General features: G+C 36.2%; 1 protein-coding gene across 1 annotated transcript in view; it reads left to right on the top strand.

The window, feature by feature from the left end:
- ATP11A (ATPase phospholipid transporting 11A) overlaps nucleotides 1–17,112 on the top strand; it is a 222,955-nt gene that overhangs the window by 142,800 nt on the left and 63,043 nt on the right. The window contains 7 exon segments of the mRNA XM_069094096.1: nucleotides 471–578; nucleotides 4,230–4,358; nucleotides 6,375–6,478; nucleotides 8,893–8,943; nucleotides 14,020–14,084; nucleotides 14,805–14,886; nucleotides 16,407–16,557. Of these exon segments, the coding sequence (XP_068950197.1) occupies nucleotides 471–578; nucleotides 4,230–4,358; nucleotides 6,375–6,478; nucleotides 8,893–8,943; nucleotides 14,020–14,084; nucleotides 14,805–14,886; nucleotides 16,407–16,557 (690 nt within the window).

The following is a 17,112-nucleotide window of genomic DNA, read 5'->3' as shown; positions in this document are numbered from 1 at the left end:
ATGAGATCACAAGCCAGATGGCAAAGAGTTTAGAAGCGAGTAAGAGGAGAGGAAGTAGAATCATTGATTATAAACAGCTTTCTCAAGGAGGTTAGCTCAGAGAGAGAGAGGGAACCATAGGCTTGTGGAGGTGGTCAGATTAAGGGAGGGAATTTTTAAGGATGCTTGGGGAAGGAGAATTGTAAAGACATGGGCATGTTTATAAGCAGCAGGAAAGCCCCCAACTAACAAAAACAGTTTCAAGGACATTATTCATCACTAAGTCAAACAATAAGAACTGACCCTTAACTTCCATTTCATATATATTCTAAATTCTTAGCAAAGTAGTTTTGTAGAATCAGATAGAAATTTAACTTTCTACCTATAAATCTGGTCTGTTATAGCAATATAGTTTAAAAAAACATTTTAGATTATTGAAAGTTTAGGTTGTTGCAGACTGTTTTTCTTAACCTTCTGTTTCTTTCTTATAGGGGTATGAAGACTGGCTTCGACATAAAGCAGACAATGCAATGAACCAGTGCCCTGTCCATTTTATTCAGCATGGCAAACTTGTCCGAAAACAAAGCCGGAATTTAAGAGTGAGTAACAGTTGGTGAAAATACCTTATTTGGGACCCATTGCAGCTTTATTTTCTTGGCAGAATGGATTATGTCATAATTTAAATGCTTATAAGATTATACCAGGAAGCAGTTCATAAAACAGGAGGAAAAAAATGAGACATCTAAGAAAATTAAAACAATTTTAGTAATTTATAATATAATACAAAACTGTACTAATTTGGAATTGGTCATAAATTGAAGGCCTGGTTTCTCTCCTTGACTTAAAAAGGATCTGTAATTTTACTGAGTAAATTACTAGTGGGGGGAAAAAAAGGCCATGGGTAAAAAGATTGTGATACTTAGCAGACTGCTATTTTCAGTCACTTGAGAAATACCTTTTTATGTGCAAATCACTGATATGGTCTATTAAAGTCAATCCTGAATCTGCAGCTATCCCTTTCCCTTCCCCTTCCTTTTCTTTTTCTTCCAGTTTTGCCTTCTTTTCCAGGCTAGCCCCCCAGGGGCTCCTCATACTCCATCTTTCCTTCACTTCCACGCTATATGTGGTCATCACTTCTTCTGCTCCCAAATCTCTGCTCTGCTAGAGCTCCTTTATCCTGAATATATCTTGTTCGTATCTGGTCGCATGTTGTCTACCACATTAGACGTTTAGCTCCTTGAGAGAAGAGACTGTTCTTTGCCTTCCTTCCTTCCTGTCCACGTGCTTAGCATAGTGCCCGGCCCATAGTAGGTACTGTCTGAATGCTTGTTGTTCACTCATGCTGGCTGCTTAAAACTGAAGAAAAAGAATTAGTCGTTCACCCCTCAGGAATCATGTCTTTATGAGTTAGCATGGTCTGGTGCGGAGGGTGTTGGACTCCTGGATCAGGAGCTTTTTGAATTCAGATCCCAGCTTTGCCATTTTCTGGTTTTGTGATTATGGTTCAGTCATGTAACTTTCATTGGTGTTAATTTCCTCATCTGTGAAATGGGGATAAATAATACTTGGGGTAAAGGTGTAGGAAAAGGTCTTTGTAAACCTTAAAGTGCTACAAAATTTTGTTATTTTATTTATTTATTATTATTGTTGTTGTTGTTGTGATGATGATGATGATGATACTGACATAACAAAATGTTTACCTTGTTGGAAAACTGTCATTGATTGGGTCATAGATGATGAGTTGGGAGGGAGGATCAGTCTTTTAGCCTTACTCTATTATTTTACAGCAGAGACAACTAAGGCCCAGAGTGGCCCTTTGGCCATATGCTCAAAGCCATACAGGTAGTAAACATCAGAGAAAGGATTTCAATGCAGGTGCTCTGATTCCCAAATTAGCGATTTTTCCTCTATACTATACTCTCTTATAGACAACTCTTTGTAAAACCAATGACCATTACTTTATATTTGTAAGAATTTTATCTTTACAATGCCACAACATAATTTTGTGACTTTTCAGTCATTCTGATTGCCTTTTTCCCCATTTGCTCCAAATTAATGACCTTAAAATGTATTTACTTGGCTCACCTGGAGAGTCTATGACACAGTGGGTAACCCAAACTGGTTTTTTGTGTCTATTGTATAGACCCATGCAGGCAGATAGGTAAGTTCTGGGAAACTAGAATTCTTTGGTGGTATAAGCATTTTTGCGAGTATATATGGGATGAAACACATGACACATCAAATTGCAGACTGACATTAGCCATTTTCCCCCTCCAGTCTTAGGAGCTCAGGCCAGATTTCACAGCTGTTTTCTTTAACTGTGTTATAATCTTTGCACATTTTTGCCATGTTGTAGGAAGGGATCTGTTATTTTTTTTTAAGCCAATACTTTGCCCTTGTCCTTTTAAAGGAAATGATCTGCATTGTCTAACTTAAGCTAAATAAAATTTTTAAAAGGTGAACTTCTTGTGAGAAATATGCAGCTTTTTAGTACTGAGTATTCAAACCCAGGGATGTGAAGGGAAAAAAATAGATGAAGCTTTTTTTTTTTTTTTGCTTTTGCTTTTTGGAGGTCAATTGGGTTTAAGTAACTTGCCCAAGGTCACACACTAATTTTAAAGTTCTCTAAAATTCAGTCACTTAGTAAACAAAATGTGGGTGTAGGAGAGCAACCCGTTGACTGTTGAATCAAGTATAATGCTTTGAAAATGCTTTGCATTTTATCAGTTTAGATGGTAACAGTTTCGATAGCCTAAGTTTTTAGAAGGATTTGAAATCCATTAGAAGCTCATTTATTCTTCCTGAGTCATGTCTTTATTTTTGATGGCATCTTTTTCTCTAGATACACAAAGTATATTAAAAGTTTATATTTATTTTTTTTATTTTAATATTAATTAAAATTAATATTAGAGAAAGGGGAAGAATGCGATATTTGAGCTATATCACAGATGTCTTTCCCTCTAGGAGGATGTTAAGAAATGTAGAAGTCTGAAATGTCGACTATGTTTTTCCCATGAGAGATAGACATAACTAATGTCCAAAGAGTCTTCAGTTGAACTTAAATTTATTTCTAGATTTTTATGGGAAAGAATTCTGTGATTCCTTTTTTTTTTGTATAAGTTTTTTTGTTTTTCCACTTACCTCATTACTTTAAGATTACTGTTTTCATGCTTAGTTAATACTCATTCAATAATTGTATTGTTGCTTTTTGGATATCACTAAGCTCTGTATTTCATAGATAATAAAATTTTAGTGTAAGCAGGGCCAATCTTAAAGACTATCTTGTCTTAACCTCCCCATTTTATAGATGGAGAAACTAAAGCAGGATAAATGCATCAAAACATCTATGTTTTCATAGAAACAGTCCAAACATAAATGTCCAAAGACATTATACTTTATATAGCACTGCACTAACAATTTTCACTGTTGTGCTTTTAAAGCTCCCACTAATTCTATTTGTCCCAAGTCAAAATATCATCTCAGTAGTATGGTGTTTTCTTACTTTTTAAATGTACTACATGTCCACATTATTTTTAAATTAAATTATAAAATTACTAGATGTTAGATTATTTTAAAATCCAACTCTAGACTTCAGTTGCTTCAAAGAAGGAACAACCTCTTTAGAAAGAAATTGTCATAAATTTGGAAATAACCTTACCATTATTGTGTTTTACTGTAGATGAGTAGCAATAATAATAAAAACCAACATTTATATAGTGCTTTCCATGTGTCAGGCATTGTGGTAAGGGCTTTGCAATCATTATCTCATTTGATCTACACTACATCCCTGGGAGGGAGATGCTGTTAATATCCCCATTTTACAGATGAGGAAACTGAGGCACACAGGTTAAGTAACTAGTAAGGATCTCAGGGTAGATCTGAACTCAGGTCTTCTTGACCCCAGCAGCCCAGCTGCTCCACTAGGCATCCCCACCATACCTGTTTTTCTTTCCGTTAGCTCGGACCCTTTGAAGGTCAGCATTGATAATAGATTACTTGGACATTTTTCAAGAACACTATCAAGATTGACTTTATGAATTGTGGAAGTGAAGTTGTTCTCCATCCACTTTTCTAGTCTGTTGTGATTCCCAACCCTTTTGAAGCACTTGTGACTGTTTCTGTGTCCCTTACTTTAAAAAAAGTGGGAGGTAGAGGAGTTGGAGAGAGGAACTTTGGTCAGCTCCACAGAGGTATGTGCTGATTGGCTAGTGAAAAGAAAATTAATTTTATCCTTTTTTTTCACCATGTAGGTTGGAGATATTGTGATGGTAAACGATGGTGAAACCTTTCCGTGTGACTTAATATTTCTTTCTAGCAGCAGAGAGGATGGAACATGTTATGTTACAACAGCCAGCTTGGATGGTGAATCAAGTCATAAAGTAATGTATCCTTTTGTTAAACTGGGGGGTTTTAGTTCTATGTTTAGGTAACCATAGACACCAGGCTTCTGTTAGAGAAGTTAGTGTGAACAGGGCAAAGAGTAAGGACACCATGATTTTTCCTTTTTTAAAAAAGGAAATCACCCTCCAATCTTCCCTTCATTCTCCACCCCAAACTCTATGTAGCTTATTGAAATCAGAATAACAGAAAGTGTCATAACTCAAATTAGGGTCGTGTAATTTGAAATAAGGAATATCAAATGGAAATATTAACCAGAAAAGTTGCATGAATAAATTGTTGGAATGAGAAGGCTTGGTTAAAATTGTATTTTTATTTTTAGATACAATGACTCAGATGATAATTTTAGTGGTCAGAATTAATGTCTGACTACTACAGAATTATGTCATAAGTAACACAATATATTTAGTGAGTTCTTTAATTTAAAATACCCTAAGAAGACAAAATTGAATTAGAATTACATTCTTACCCTCTTTCTACACAACTGGATCTAGGCTGTTCTTCTTTAGCTATTGCTTTTTAAGCAATTACTAATAATAGATGAATGAATAAAATAATTGTTCTTCTTTGTAAATGTTTTGTCATAGAAATATGAGAATTGAGTATGGCCCATACTACAAAGGGTTTATGGAAATGGCCATGGCTTAATGGACCCAAATCTTTTCTTAGCCTTTAATCACTCTAAAATTGGGTAATGCATAATAACAAATTAACGTTTTGCGAGTCCAAAACACCAGAATAGCAGGCTATATTTGCAGAAATGTCCATATGTGGAAAGGGAGATTAGTTTCCTACGTAGACATATCCTAAGTGAATTAACTTCTTGTTTTGTAACATTATAGGCCTTTGAGTTACAGTCCTGTGAGTAAGGTTTTTGTTGCAATCAACAACTTCTTAGAAGAAGCAAGAACCCCTACAAAAGAGTGATAAACTTTCTCTGGAGCTTGATGAGCCTGTAGAAATTGTCTGTTGGCAACATCTCCCCTATAACTCACCCCCTCCCCCAAAGGGTGCCACATCAAATACATCCCAATGATATCATAGGAGCTGATAACTCAAGTAGAAGAAAGATGCATTTCGGTGGAACATCATTATCTAAGTCATCTGTGTTCAAAACTTAAACTCTTAGAATATTTGTACTACAGTCTTTTCATGTATAATTAATTTCATTTATTTTAGTTTGTCTTACTATCTTAAAAGTCAGGGAATAGGGTAAATGACCACTTACTGTCTTTACAAACAAGGACTGTATCTTTTATTCCTTGTGTATCCTTTAATACCTAATATACTAATGCTTTGTTAGTGGAGATACTGGACTCCTGCAACACATTTAGTTTTTTTTTTTTTCCCCCTTACCAAAGATGGAAATAATCCAAGAAAAGTAGAAATGAAGATTGCTTCCCCGCTGAGCCTTTGTGGAACATTCCCTTCCTCATTCCATGCAAGGAAGGGTCAGGTTCCCTGCTTACTTCCCTGGGGATTTGTTCATCTCCTTTTCACCAGATAATGCTCTTTGTATAATGCATGCCTGGATATTTTAAGCTGACTGTTTAGACATATAGTTTTTTTTTTTAAACATTCTAATTGTAAGATCATAAAGGCACTATGTTTCAGACGAAGTGAAAGTCAGATAGGAAGTTGATGCTACTAGACCATTCATGTAGACCATTGATGTATTTGGGAAATGCATTGATGTCTGCATCGCAGCAGTCATTTCCATTTGGATTTGTTAGGTATGAAGAAAATTAGTAAATGGAAGAATTAGTGCTTGAAAGACTATGCCTGGATAGTGGGAACGACACAGTTGACCTGAATATTCATATAATAGGAATGTAGCAACTGTTTTCTGTTTCCCACGTGTTTGTGTTATGTATCCAAACTGTTTGTATACATTATAAGGAAATAAAAGAAGTTTGCTTTTCTGGGAATAAAGTAGCTAGCTACTGTTTTTGTTTTCATTTTTGAATGATGTCTTTACATTTTTTTTCAATTGATAGACTTATTATGCAGTGCAAGAAACAAAGGGATTTCAAACCGAAGAAGAAATCGACAGCTTACATGCTACCGTTGAATGTGAACAACCTCAGCCTGACCTCTACAAGTAAGAGTTCTGATAACTTCTTGAGTGTCTTTTCTTAAACTCCTCCAGTATCTTTGCCAAGAAACCCAAACGGGGTTACGAAGAGACAGATGTGACTGCAGTGACTGAACTACAAAGCTCCCTCTTCCCTCTCCTGGACGCCGTTTCTGCATTACTGATTGCTTGTTGAGCTTCTCCGTATGGACGTCCTGTCAGCATTTCTCGCTTTATATGCCCAAAATAGGACTTGCTGTCTTCTCCCTCCTCATCCTTCTAGTCATCCGTACTTATGTGATGGCACCACATTTCCCAGTCCCTTAGGCTCATAATGTAGAAGCTTTTCTTGACTCTTTCCCCTCATACCTAATCACTTACCAAGCCTTGTCCACTCTACCTTCTCATTTCCTTCCCCTCCCTCCTTTCCGCTCACATGCCACCGTCTTAGTTGTGACAGCCTCCTAATCCCCCCACTTGTGGGCTTTCCCCTCTCTAGTCTGCCTTATACACAAGAGATAAGTTATCAGTGAAATACCAATCTGATCATGGCATACCTCCACTCAAGAAAAGAAAATCCTTGGTCTTGTATTTTAAGGCCCTTCCTAGTCTGGCTCCCTTTTACCTTAGCAGCATTACTTTATATTCCTCTCCTTGACCCACCCTGGATCCCTTCCAAACTAGACTAGCAGCTCTTTCTTAAACCTTATACTCCTTCTGTGAACTCACTCAAGAAGACCTCCATATTTGAATTATATTCCTGCTTCAGTTCTACCTCTCAGAGACCTTTTCTGACTTGAGGACTCAGCTGACCTTTCTGAAGACTTCATTTCCCTACCTTACTCCCCCTCTCCTAACATTACCTTGTATGTCCTTATTTATATTCATGATGTCACTGCCTCATTCCACTTCAGTTCTGGTCTTAAGTATAGGCTCTGAGGGCAAAGACTCTTTTTATTGTATCCATGGTATTTTATACATAGGAGGTACTGCTAGGCCAGTGCTTGGATAACAAGCATATACACAGTTTGTAATCAGACCCATTGTTGTGAAGGCTTCAGGACTTTCAATGCTTTGCTTCCTTGGCATATCTTTTGAGAATTCATGGTTATCTGGACAGCAAAAGAGAAATTCAGGTACAGTTGTACTGTCAGAATGAGGGCTCTTCTTCTTAGGGCATTTTAGTGACCTCCAATACCATAGTGCTTAAATATTCAATATTGTAGCCGTATCTTAAAGATGGACACCAAAATGTTAAGAAAATTAAGTCCTAGATAAGGGAAGAATTTAGGACCAAACAAGTTTTAAATAGCATTACAAAATGTAAAATGGACTATTTTGGTTATATAAAATTAAAACATTTTTGTACAAAAAAAAAAAAAACTAATGCAACCAAAGTTAGAAGGAAAGTAGAAAATGGGGGGTAATTTTTGCAGCATCTCTGGTAAAGTCCTCATTTCTCAAATATATAAGAACTGAATAAAATTTATAAGAATACAAGTCATTCTCTACTTGATAAATGGATAAAGGATATGAACAGGCAATTTTTGGACAAAGAAATCAAAACTATCTAAAGTTGCATAAAAAAATTATCTAAATCTCTATTGATTAGAGAAATGCAAATTAAAACAACTCTGAGGTACTGTCTCACACCTATCAGATTGGTTAGTACAGAGGCGGGGGACATGTGGCCATCCAGGTCCTCAAGTGCAGCCCTTGCCCTGTTGGTGGAGTTGTGAACTGATTCAACCATTCTGCAGAGCAATTTGGAACTATGCCCAAAGGGCAACCAAACTATACATACCCTTTGATCCAGCAGTACTGAAGAGAGGTCTGTATCCCAAAGAGATTTTTTTTTAAAGGGAAAAGGACCTATTTATACAAAAATATTTATAGCAACACTTTTCTTGGTGGCTAAGAATTGGAAATCAAAGGGATATCCATCAATTGGGGTATGGCTAAACGAGCTGTGGCACATGATTGTGGTGCTGTAACAATGTCAAGAAGGATGATTTCAGAATAACTTGGAAAGACTTACATGAACTGATGCAAAGTGAAGTGAGCAGAACCAGAATAACATTGTACACAGTAACAGCAGCACTGTGTGATGAGGAATTGTAAATTACTTTACTCTCAACAATATAATGATTTAAGACAATCCCAAAGGACTTGATAAAGCATGCTGTTCACCTCCAGTGAAAGAACTGATATTGTCTGATATTCTTTACTTCCATCCTTTCATCTTCTTGTACAGAATGAGTTAATATGGAAATGTTTTACTTGATTGCACATATATAACCTATATCTGATTGCTTACTGTCTTAGGGAAGGGGGAGGAGGGATGGGATTTGGAACTCAAACTTAATAAAAAAAAGTTTAAAAATTGTTTTAATGTTGTGATGGGTGAGAAAATGAGATATTCTTTTTTTTTGTCATTTCAGATTTGTCGGACGCATACATGTTTACCAGGAAAGAAATGACCCTATTGTAAGGTAAAAGGATATATCTTACCTTAATAATATTTGGCCTAATTTGGTCTATGGAATTTTTTTTAATGGTTCTTCTATTAACAAGAGACTTACTTGGTGAATAATTTTGCTGAGTAATTGTGAAAGAAGGAGTATAGGATTTTCTGCAAGATTCCATTCTGTTTTGTATTGGACTGGTATTCTAATTAACATGTAACCTCATTTTATGCTATGAAGCTTGGAGTGCTTAAGAGAAGTTGTATGTCGATATTTGTCTGTGTTTAAAAAAAAAAAGGTACCTCTTTTGTGTGGAAAAATCTAAAAGTAAATAACTTCCAAAATATGTATATGTGAAATTTTCTCTTCTGAATGTGTCTCCTGAGAAATCTTAGGTCACCAAATTTCTTGACAGGAGCATAGTTGTAGGTAAAAAGTGTAATGAAGGGCCTTCCCATTAGAAATAACCATCTCCTAATTTATTTTAAAGATATATCTTGAAATAAGAAATTGAAAGTTTCTTAATTTGGTGACCATCTTACTGGAATAAGTAGATTAGTCCAGCTCTTAAAACTTAATGCAGGAAGAAACATTTATCTCTAGCTTACTTCCCAGATTTAATGGACTGCCTTGTACAAAGGGCATATCTGTAGGTTACAGGAGATAAAAGGACATGAATAAGCTGTTATCAGGTTGTGAAAATAAGCATGCTACGTAAATCATAGCTAATGTTTTCATTTTAAGAGCCTTAGGTAGTTAATTATATATACTGGCCTGACTGGTCATGTACACCCTGGGTTTGCAAGAAAAGAATAATCTGGCGGTAGCTAGGTGGCACAATGAATAGAACACCGGCCCAGGAGTCAGGAGGATCTGAGTTCAAATCTGCCCTCAGACACTTAACACTAACTAGTCATGTGACCTTGGGCAGATCATTTAACCCCAATTGCCCTGCTTTCCCCCTTACAAAAAGCAAAAAAAAAAATTAGTAATCTGCTGAATATTTAATATAATAATCACTATATAATACTTTTGGGGGGGGGAGGGCAGTTGGGGTTAAGTGACTTGCCTAAGGTCACATGGCTAGTTTTTGTGTTAAGTGTCTGAGGCCAAATTTGAACTCAGGTCCTCCTGACTCCAGGGCCGGTGCTCTATTCACTGCACTAGCTAGCCGCCCCATGATACTTTCTTAAGACCAATTAAATGCTAGAGAGATAACAGTGCTGTCAATATTCTGCAAAGATTTACCATGCTCTCTGAGGCTTTATTGCCTTTGCTTGTCTAGCCTTTTTATTTACAATAGAAGAAAGCAATGACTGAACTTCTAGGTATTTTGTTTGTACTTTATTTCAAGATCCTGGGAGTTGCTGTTAATGAAATATTTGGCTTCTGAAACTGAGGAAGTAAACTTTTTAAAATCAGGTTTTAAAGTGTGCATTGGACATGAAACCCGCTTGTTTGAGAAAAATATCCTTATTTAATCAAGATACAAATTACTGTTAACCTGAAATGAGACAATATTATATCTTAAATATTTTTCACCTATCAGTGAAAGTGAGCTGAATGGAAAGTTATTACCAGAAAAAAAAAGTTACTAGAATAAAGAGGAGTCTAAAGGTCCCCGCCCTTTGAGATTAGGTTTTTTTTTTCCTTTTTTAAAGGAAAGCCACTTATACATTTAAAAATCTGCATTCTTGTTAGGATTCTCCATCAACAAAGAGTTTAGTGAATCCTTTTCAGATAACATACAGCCATTGCCTAGTGCATTTATAAAATTGTATCATTCCTAAGGTGACCTCCAGGCTACCATGAAGAAAGAAAACCTAGTGTATTCCTTTATTTTGTGAAAGTAATTTGTGAATGACTGAGTAAATAGATTTAGGTCTATTCATATTGCCAGTGGGATAAAATTGGATGATATGTTTTCTTGCAGAAGTAAACAGAGCTTTCTATGCCATCATTTAAAATTAGTTTATTGTCTAGCAGGCATTGAAAGGAAATGACAAAATTACAACTAGAGTTTGATCCACCTTTTTTCCAAATATCCATATTTTCTCAATGTCTGTCAATGTTTGAGTTTTTAAAGCACTCTGTTAAATTTAGTGGAACTGAATGGTTGATACCTGTTTTAAAAAAAATTAATACTTTCCAGAATTATAACTTCTGACATCCAAAGAGACAGGAACCATTCCTCTACCACTTTATCACTATCAGAAGCAAAAATAAGGAGCTAGCTGAAACTAGGTACTCCCAGTTAAAAGCCAAGGATGATTTTTTTTTTTTTACCTCCAATACTTCATGTCTTTAAAATGTGACCTTTTTTCCCATATTTTTCAGAGGTATCTTTCTGTCAGACTGTTTTAATGACTAGTTTTAGCAAGAATTATTCTGAATGGGTTGCTAATGTAATTTGACATTGCTTGTATATTCACTAAACGACAAGTAAACAGCCTAAGAGGCTGTGTTTTTAATGATTGTCGAGAAGACAAATGGAGGTTAAAACTATCTTGTAGCCTCTGGAAAATACATGTCACTTATTATGTATATTCCAAAGAATCTCTCCTCCAGTGTTCAGTGCCCTGGACTCAGTTCTGTCTAGTTCATGAGCCAAGAAGCCTTACATTAAAGGGTTGTTTTAGGTTAGATAAACTGAAAGCATTTCATTCTCTGCTAGTGATCTGTGATAGTAGGGGTACTTAAAATCATAGATGAAATCATGTTACATTAAATACACCCTGCCTCTCCAGCTTCCCTTGAAGGCAGGAGCTCTCTTTTTCTTTTTGGTTTCCCCAATGCTTAGCACAGTGCCTGACACATAGTAGGTACTTAAAATAGTTTAATTGAATTAAATTAAATCAGCTAATAATATTATTTCAAAACTTAATTTTAGTTTTATGGTTTTAAATTTATCAAACCTTTCTAAATAACAGTAATCCTAATGGATAGATTTGAAAATTACCTCTTATTTCCTCAGTTTACTTTGTATTAAAGGAGGTAATAATCAGGCACATGGGGAAAAATTATTAAGCACTATTCTAGGAACTGTATTAGGTTATGAGGAATATAGATAAAAATATGTATGACAGGGCAGCTAGGTGGCACAGTGAATAGAGCACTGGCCCTGGAGTTAGGAGGACCTGAGGTCAAATCTGGCCTCAGACACTTGACACTTAATGGCTATGTGACCTTGGACAAGTCACTTAACCCCAGTTGCCTTGACTTCCCCTCTTCCCCCCCCCCAAAATATGCGTATGACATGGTCCCTGCCCAATAAGAATCTATAGTGTGTTTGAAGGAACAAGACAAGCTATAAGGATAGCTAACCATACCAGTTTATTGCACCTATAGTTGTTAATTAGTTCTGTTAGGCACCAATGTGAGATGAATCAAGTATTATAGGGAATTGTTAGCTATATAGTCAGCAGTTGAATACTAGTTGTGTTTCTTGACCTTATAGCGATGGTTGTTTATAATATCTAATACACTGTCAATCATTAAATGCTGAAAATTGTAACAGGGATTTTTTTTATCCAAGGTATGCCTGTATAGTGTCCCATGAGTGGTATGAGTTAATACTCTAGGAATTCAGAAGAGGGAGGGATAAATGTGGGCTCTAGTGGTCTGTGACAGCTATCTGGAAAAGGTTGAGCTTAAAGTGGTTTTGAAAGATAAGCTGGATTCACATGGAGAGGAAAAGTGTACACCATAGTAACACCGTGAAATGCCTTCTACTTCCTGAAGTTATGACTATAAATGGGGTTATCCAGCCTTTAACCCAACTAGTCATACTTTTTACCTATTCCCTCAAAATCTGGTTCCCCTGGATCATCCTCCCAGAATCACGTGGGGATTTTCATCCAGTGGTCTTTTGGTGTGGGTCTCTATTTATAGTCACTAACATAAAGAGGACATTCCCTCCCACCCCTCATCCCTAACCCCAGTGAAATTTGCCTTCTGCTTATTTTGCATGTGTGTTATTGTAGTGGAGAAAGAACTAACTTCCAAGTCAGGAAGACCTAGGCTCACGTCCCACTTTGGCTTTACTGGTATTGGTTTTACTGTCCTAGGCATACCACAACCCCTTAGCTCACTAGGCAAATCTAGACTGTGTTGTGAAGAAGCTTCCAGTCTTTGTTGGTAGGATGAGTGTCCTCATCCAAGAGTTCACTCTGCCAGTGAAATCATTCCTCTCGCCTTCTTGGTGAATGAACATTCTCTCATGTTGTATCCTCAGAATCTGACATAGTGCCTGGTATACAGTAAACAATCAGTACATGCTTTTTTATTGAGCATTGATTGATGAAAGCTTTCACCCTAAGTACTTAAAGCTTACCCCTAAAGGGAAAACCAGTGTAGGATAAGAATGTTTAGCTGGCAGTGTATATGGGATATTGATACAGTTATCCCCTCCCCCATCGTGACTTTTCCCCATCATGGTTTCAATATATTGCAGGTCTGCATAAGAAATTAAATGAGAAGTTTGCAGAAATAAATGGGGAAGTTTGCAGAAGCTGCAGACATATAAAAGCAAGTAGACAACACAGAAAAAATTTAGAAACTCAGAAATGCATAAAATAGATTACAGTATCTGTAGTATAATATCAACCCAGATTTTCCAATAAGGTACTGCAAACATCCCATAAAAGAGGAAAAAAAAATCAGACGTTTTCTCTGGTATGAAGGAAGGGCCAAAAACTTTTGTGCAGATTTTCCAGATCTTGGAGGTACTGCACACAGCCTAGCCCCTGTGATGTGGAAGGGATAACTGTATACTTCAAAGTAAAAATAAATAAACCTCATATACCAGTCTTAAGTCTTTTCAAACTGGGTCTCCTCCAGTGTCAGAAACATCCTAGAGGCAAGAAAGATTATTAGGGCAGGATAGTGTATTTATAATCCTGCATACAGTTAGAGAGAATTTCATTTTACAGTGAAGCTGGACCTATTTTATCAGCTGAACATAATTTCTACATAGAAACACCCTAATTAAAGTCAAGCCCCATCATTAAACGAATCAGTAATTTTTCTTTCTGTATCTTGTCTTGTTCCACTAACTTTATCTTGATAAACACTTACTATGTTTGGTAATCCTTATCTTTGCAGGTCATTAGGATCAGAAAACCTGCTTCTGAGGGGAGCCTCCCTAAAGAACACTGAGAAAATCTTTGGTAACTATTTTAATTATTGAATTATTAATAATGGCTTCTAAAATTAATAAGGATACATTAAGTAAAGTTAAACATCTATAATGGCACTATAAGAGCATTATGTTTTTTACTTTGATGTGCTATAGCTTTCACTGCTATGATAATTATACTTCAGTAAGAAAATTACTATTGATATTTAAACCACAACTGATCCAGCCATGGGAGCTGATACAATTGTTTGCAGATTAAGTGCCTGTATTCTTAGAATCAGAAGAGCAAGATTGCATCCGTGCAAGAATTCAGTCAATAAAATTCTGCGGGGAATTTATTCTGAGATCCTGTAAAAACAGCTGCAGTTCCTTGGCCAATCTACTTAGCTTTTTGGGGCATATTTTCTGGTTTCTTAATTTTTTAATTAAGTGTATCATAAAATACATTGCAAGTATGCCTTGTTGTAATAAAGTACAATATATTTTAAAATCTAATTTTACTGATCATATTATACATTATTTGGATTTTAAGGAGAAGGGGGAGGGGATTTCTTTATCTTAAAGTAAACCTTCATGAATTTATTTGAATTAAAACTTTAATTTCTTAATTAATTTAACTTATTAAATTAATAGTCTTGTGAAATTAAAATGATTCAAAGTTTTGGTTTTTATGACCATTGTAAGTAATCTATAGCTATTGTTTTAAGTGAGGCATGCTTACATTTCTTGATAAAATATTATTCTTTTTTAGGTGTGGCTATATATACTGGCATGGAGACCAAGATGGCGTTAAATTACCAGTCAAAGTCACAGAAGCGATCTGTTGTAGAAAAGTAAGTCTTGTTGCTTCTAGAATAGCCCACATGTATGTAGCATTGAGCGTATGCTAGACATTGTGCTCAGGGCTTTACAAATGTTACCTCATTTAACCCTCCTCACAACCCTGGGAGGTAGGTGTGCTATTATTATCCCCATTTTACAGATGAGGAAATTTAAGGCTAACACAGATTAAGTGACTTGCCACAGAGTCACCCAACTCCTAAGTATCTGAGCCTGGATTTGAACTCAGCTCTTCCTCTCTCCAGGCCCTGTGCACTGTCCACTGTACCACCCAGCTGCCCCTCAGTAATGCTTGTAGTACATGGAAATGATATAAGTGATTCAAGAGATACAGTAGAATAGCGTAGGCACATAAACAGCCTCATGTATATGTAGTGCCATATGAAATATATGATGTTGGGTGTTTTTTTTTTTTTAGGGGCATCATTGTCTGACTAATTTCTTTATAAAATAAAACTTGTCTTAACTGCAGAAAGAAAAATACCAGCAAATTTCATTTTTTTTGCACCTTTTCAAAGAGTGTAATGTCCTTTATCCTGTTAAATAATTGTCCCATTAACTAGTTTGAATTACACTATAGAGGCTGTGTGGTATAATGGAAATAACATTAGCTCCAGAGTCAGAGACCCAAGGTTTAAATGCTGGTTCCACTATTTGGCGACCTGTGTGCCCTTCATTTCTGTGAAAGGGAAGGGGAGGGGATTAGTGTCTCAATTTCTCATGAATAGAAAAACTTTTTTACCTCTAAAATATCTTTCCTGCTCACTGGTTTTCAGTGTACCAATAAGTCACTTATAACAGACTGTATTTTTAAAAGACCTCTGAAGTACATTTTGTCCGCACGATTGACCTTTCAAAGTGATCATCTGATTTCTTCTTGACTATTGCATCAAAAGTGAAATCTGAGATTTTGTTCTTTATAAACAAGGATGCTTTGTCTCCGAGATGTCTACACATGACAAATTTGTTTCAGAAATAGATATTGGAAAATCAGATTTTCTTTCAGAAGAACTGCTAAGATTTTGGTTCCTCTTCAGCATTTACTCTTCAATGACTGCATTTCCCAGCATAGTGTATACTATTTTCAACCTTTGTGGTGATGTTGTGGGTAAAATTGCTGAATCTTGAACTCATTGCTTGACCACTTAATGTTAGGAGAGATTGATTTTTAAAAGGCTCTCTTTAACTTGCCGCATTTTTGAATCTACTAATGTTCAGTTTAGGTTATGAGTAAGTGAACAGTTATTTGGAATTTAATGAACATTAGTCGTTTTGAGTATATGTGGGTTACATGTACAAGGTCCTGCCCTTCTCTTTCTTATATGCCAAAAGTCAGAGTGCGTAGTGATAACAATAAATTTATGTCTTCATTCATGCTTGGTAAAAGTCAGCGAAAGATCAGAAACCTTACTGAAGTTTTCCCATGTTTCACATACCATTTGTATGTTTGTAGGAGAGGGGATTTTGTTCTTTCCCCAAGAACTAATTAACTATTACTGCCTTTTTATTTTAGGTCAATGAATGTATTCCTTGTTGTGTACCTCTGCATCCTAATCAGTAAAGCACTGATAAATACTGTCCTGAAATATGTATGGCAAAGTGACCCATTTCGAGATGAGCCTTGGTTTAATCAGAAGACAGAAGCAGAGAGACAGAGGAACCTGGTAGGGAAAATTTCCCCTGAAATATTGTACTCTTTCTGTAGTGTTCAGAGGTGATGTACATAACACTTTTATTAAAATGTGGAACTCTCTGAATCCCGACCCTTGAAAGAACTGCATAAATTAGAGCTACTTACTGTGGTTGCAGTTGGGATAGAAGATCTTTATGCATTTGAGAAATGTTAAAATGAGAATACTTGATCATTTTCTCCCACCCATTTCATTTCCTCCATGTGATAGCAAATCATCTCCAAATGAGAGTGTCTGTGGTAACTTAGCATCTACACTAGAGAAGGTGAAAAGGAGAAAGCCCTCACACTAGACTTGTGTCTAAAGAGGTTCATTAAAAAAAATCTTCTTTATGACTGACTGGAGAGAGGAGTGGGGTGCTAGGCCCCTCCAAATCTGCACCCAGATTGGTGGCAGTTTCCTGAAAAATAGCTTCCCCATTTTTCATTTTGTATGGGAAAGATTCCGTCTGTGACATGCTGGAGATGCTCCCTTGTTTTCAAGCATCCCAGGATGGTGGCAGGTGGAGACCAAGGTGTTTGTTTCTTA

This window comes from Petaurus breviceps, unplaced genomic scaffold, assembly GCF_028583685.1.
Source record: "Petaurus breviceps papuanus isolate PSGF00001 unplaced genomic scaffold, PetGlider_PUasm1.0 214, whole genome shotgun sequence".
NCBI classification, from domain to species: domain Eukaryota; kingdom Metazoa; phylum Chordata; class Mammalia; order Diprotodontia; family Petauridae; genus Petaurus; species Petaurus breviceps.
Note: the sequence above shows the minus strand (reverse complement) of the source record. Positions and strands in the feature narration are given on the sequence as shown.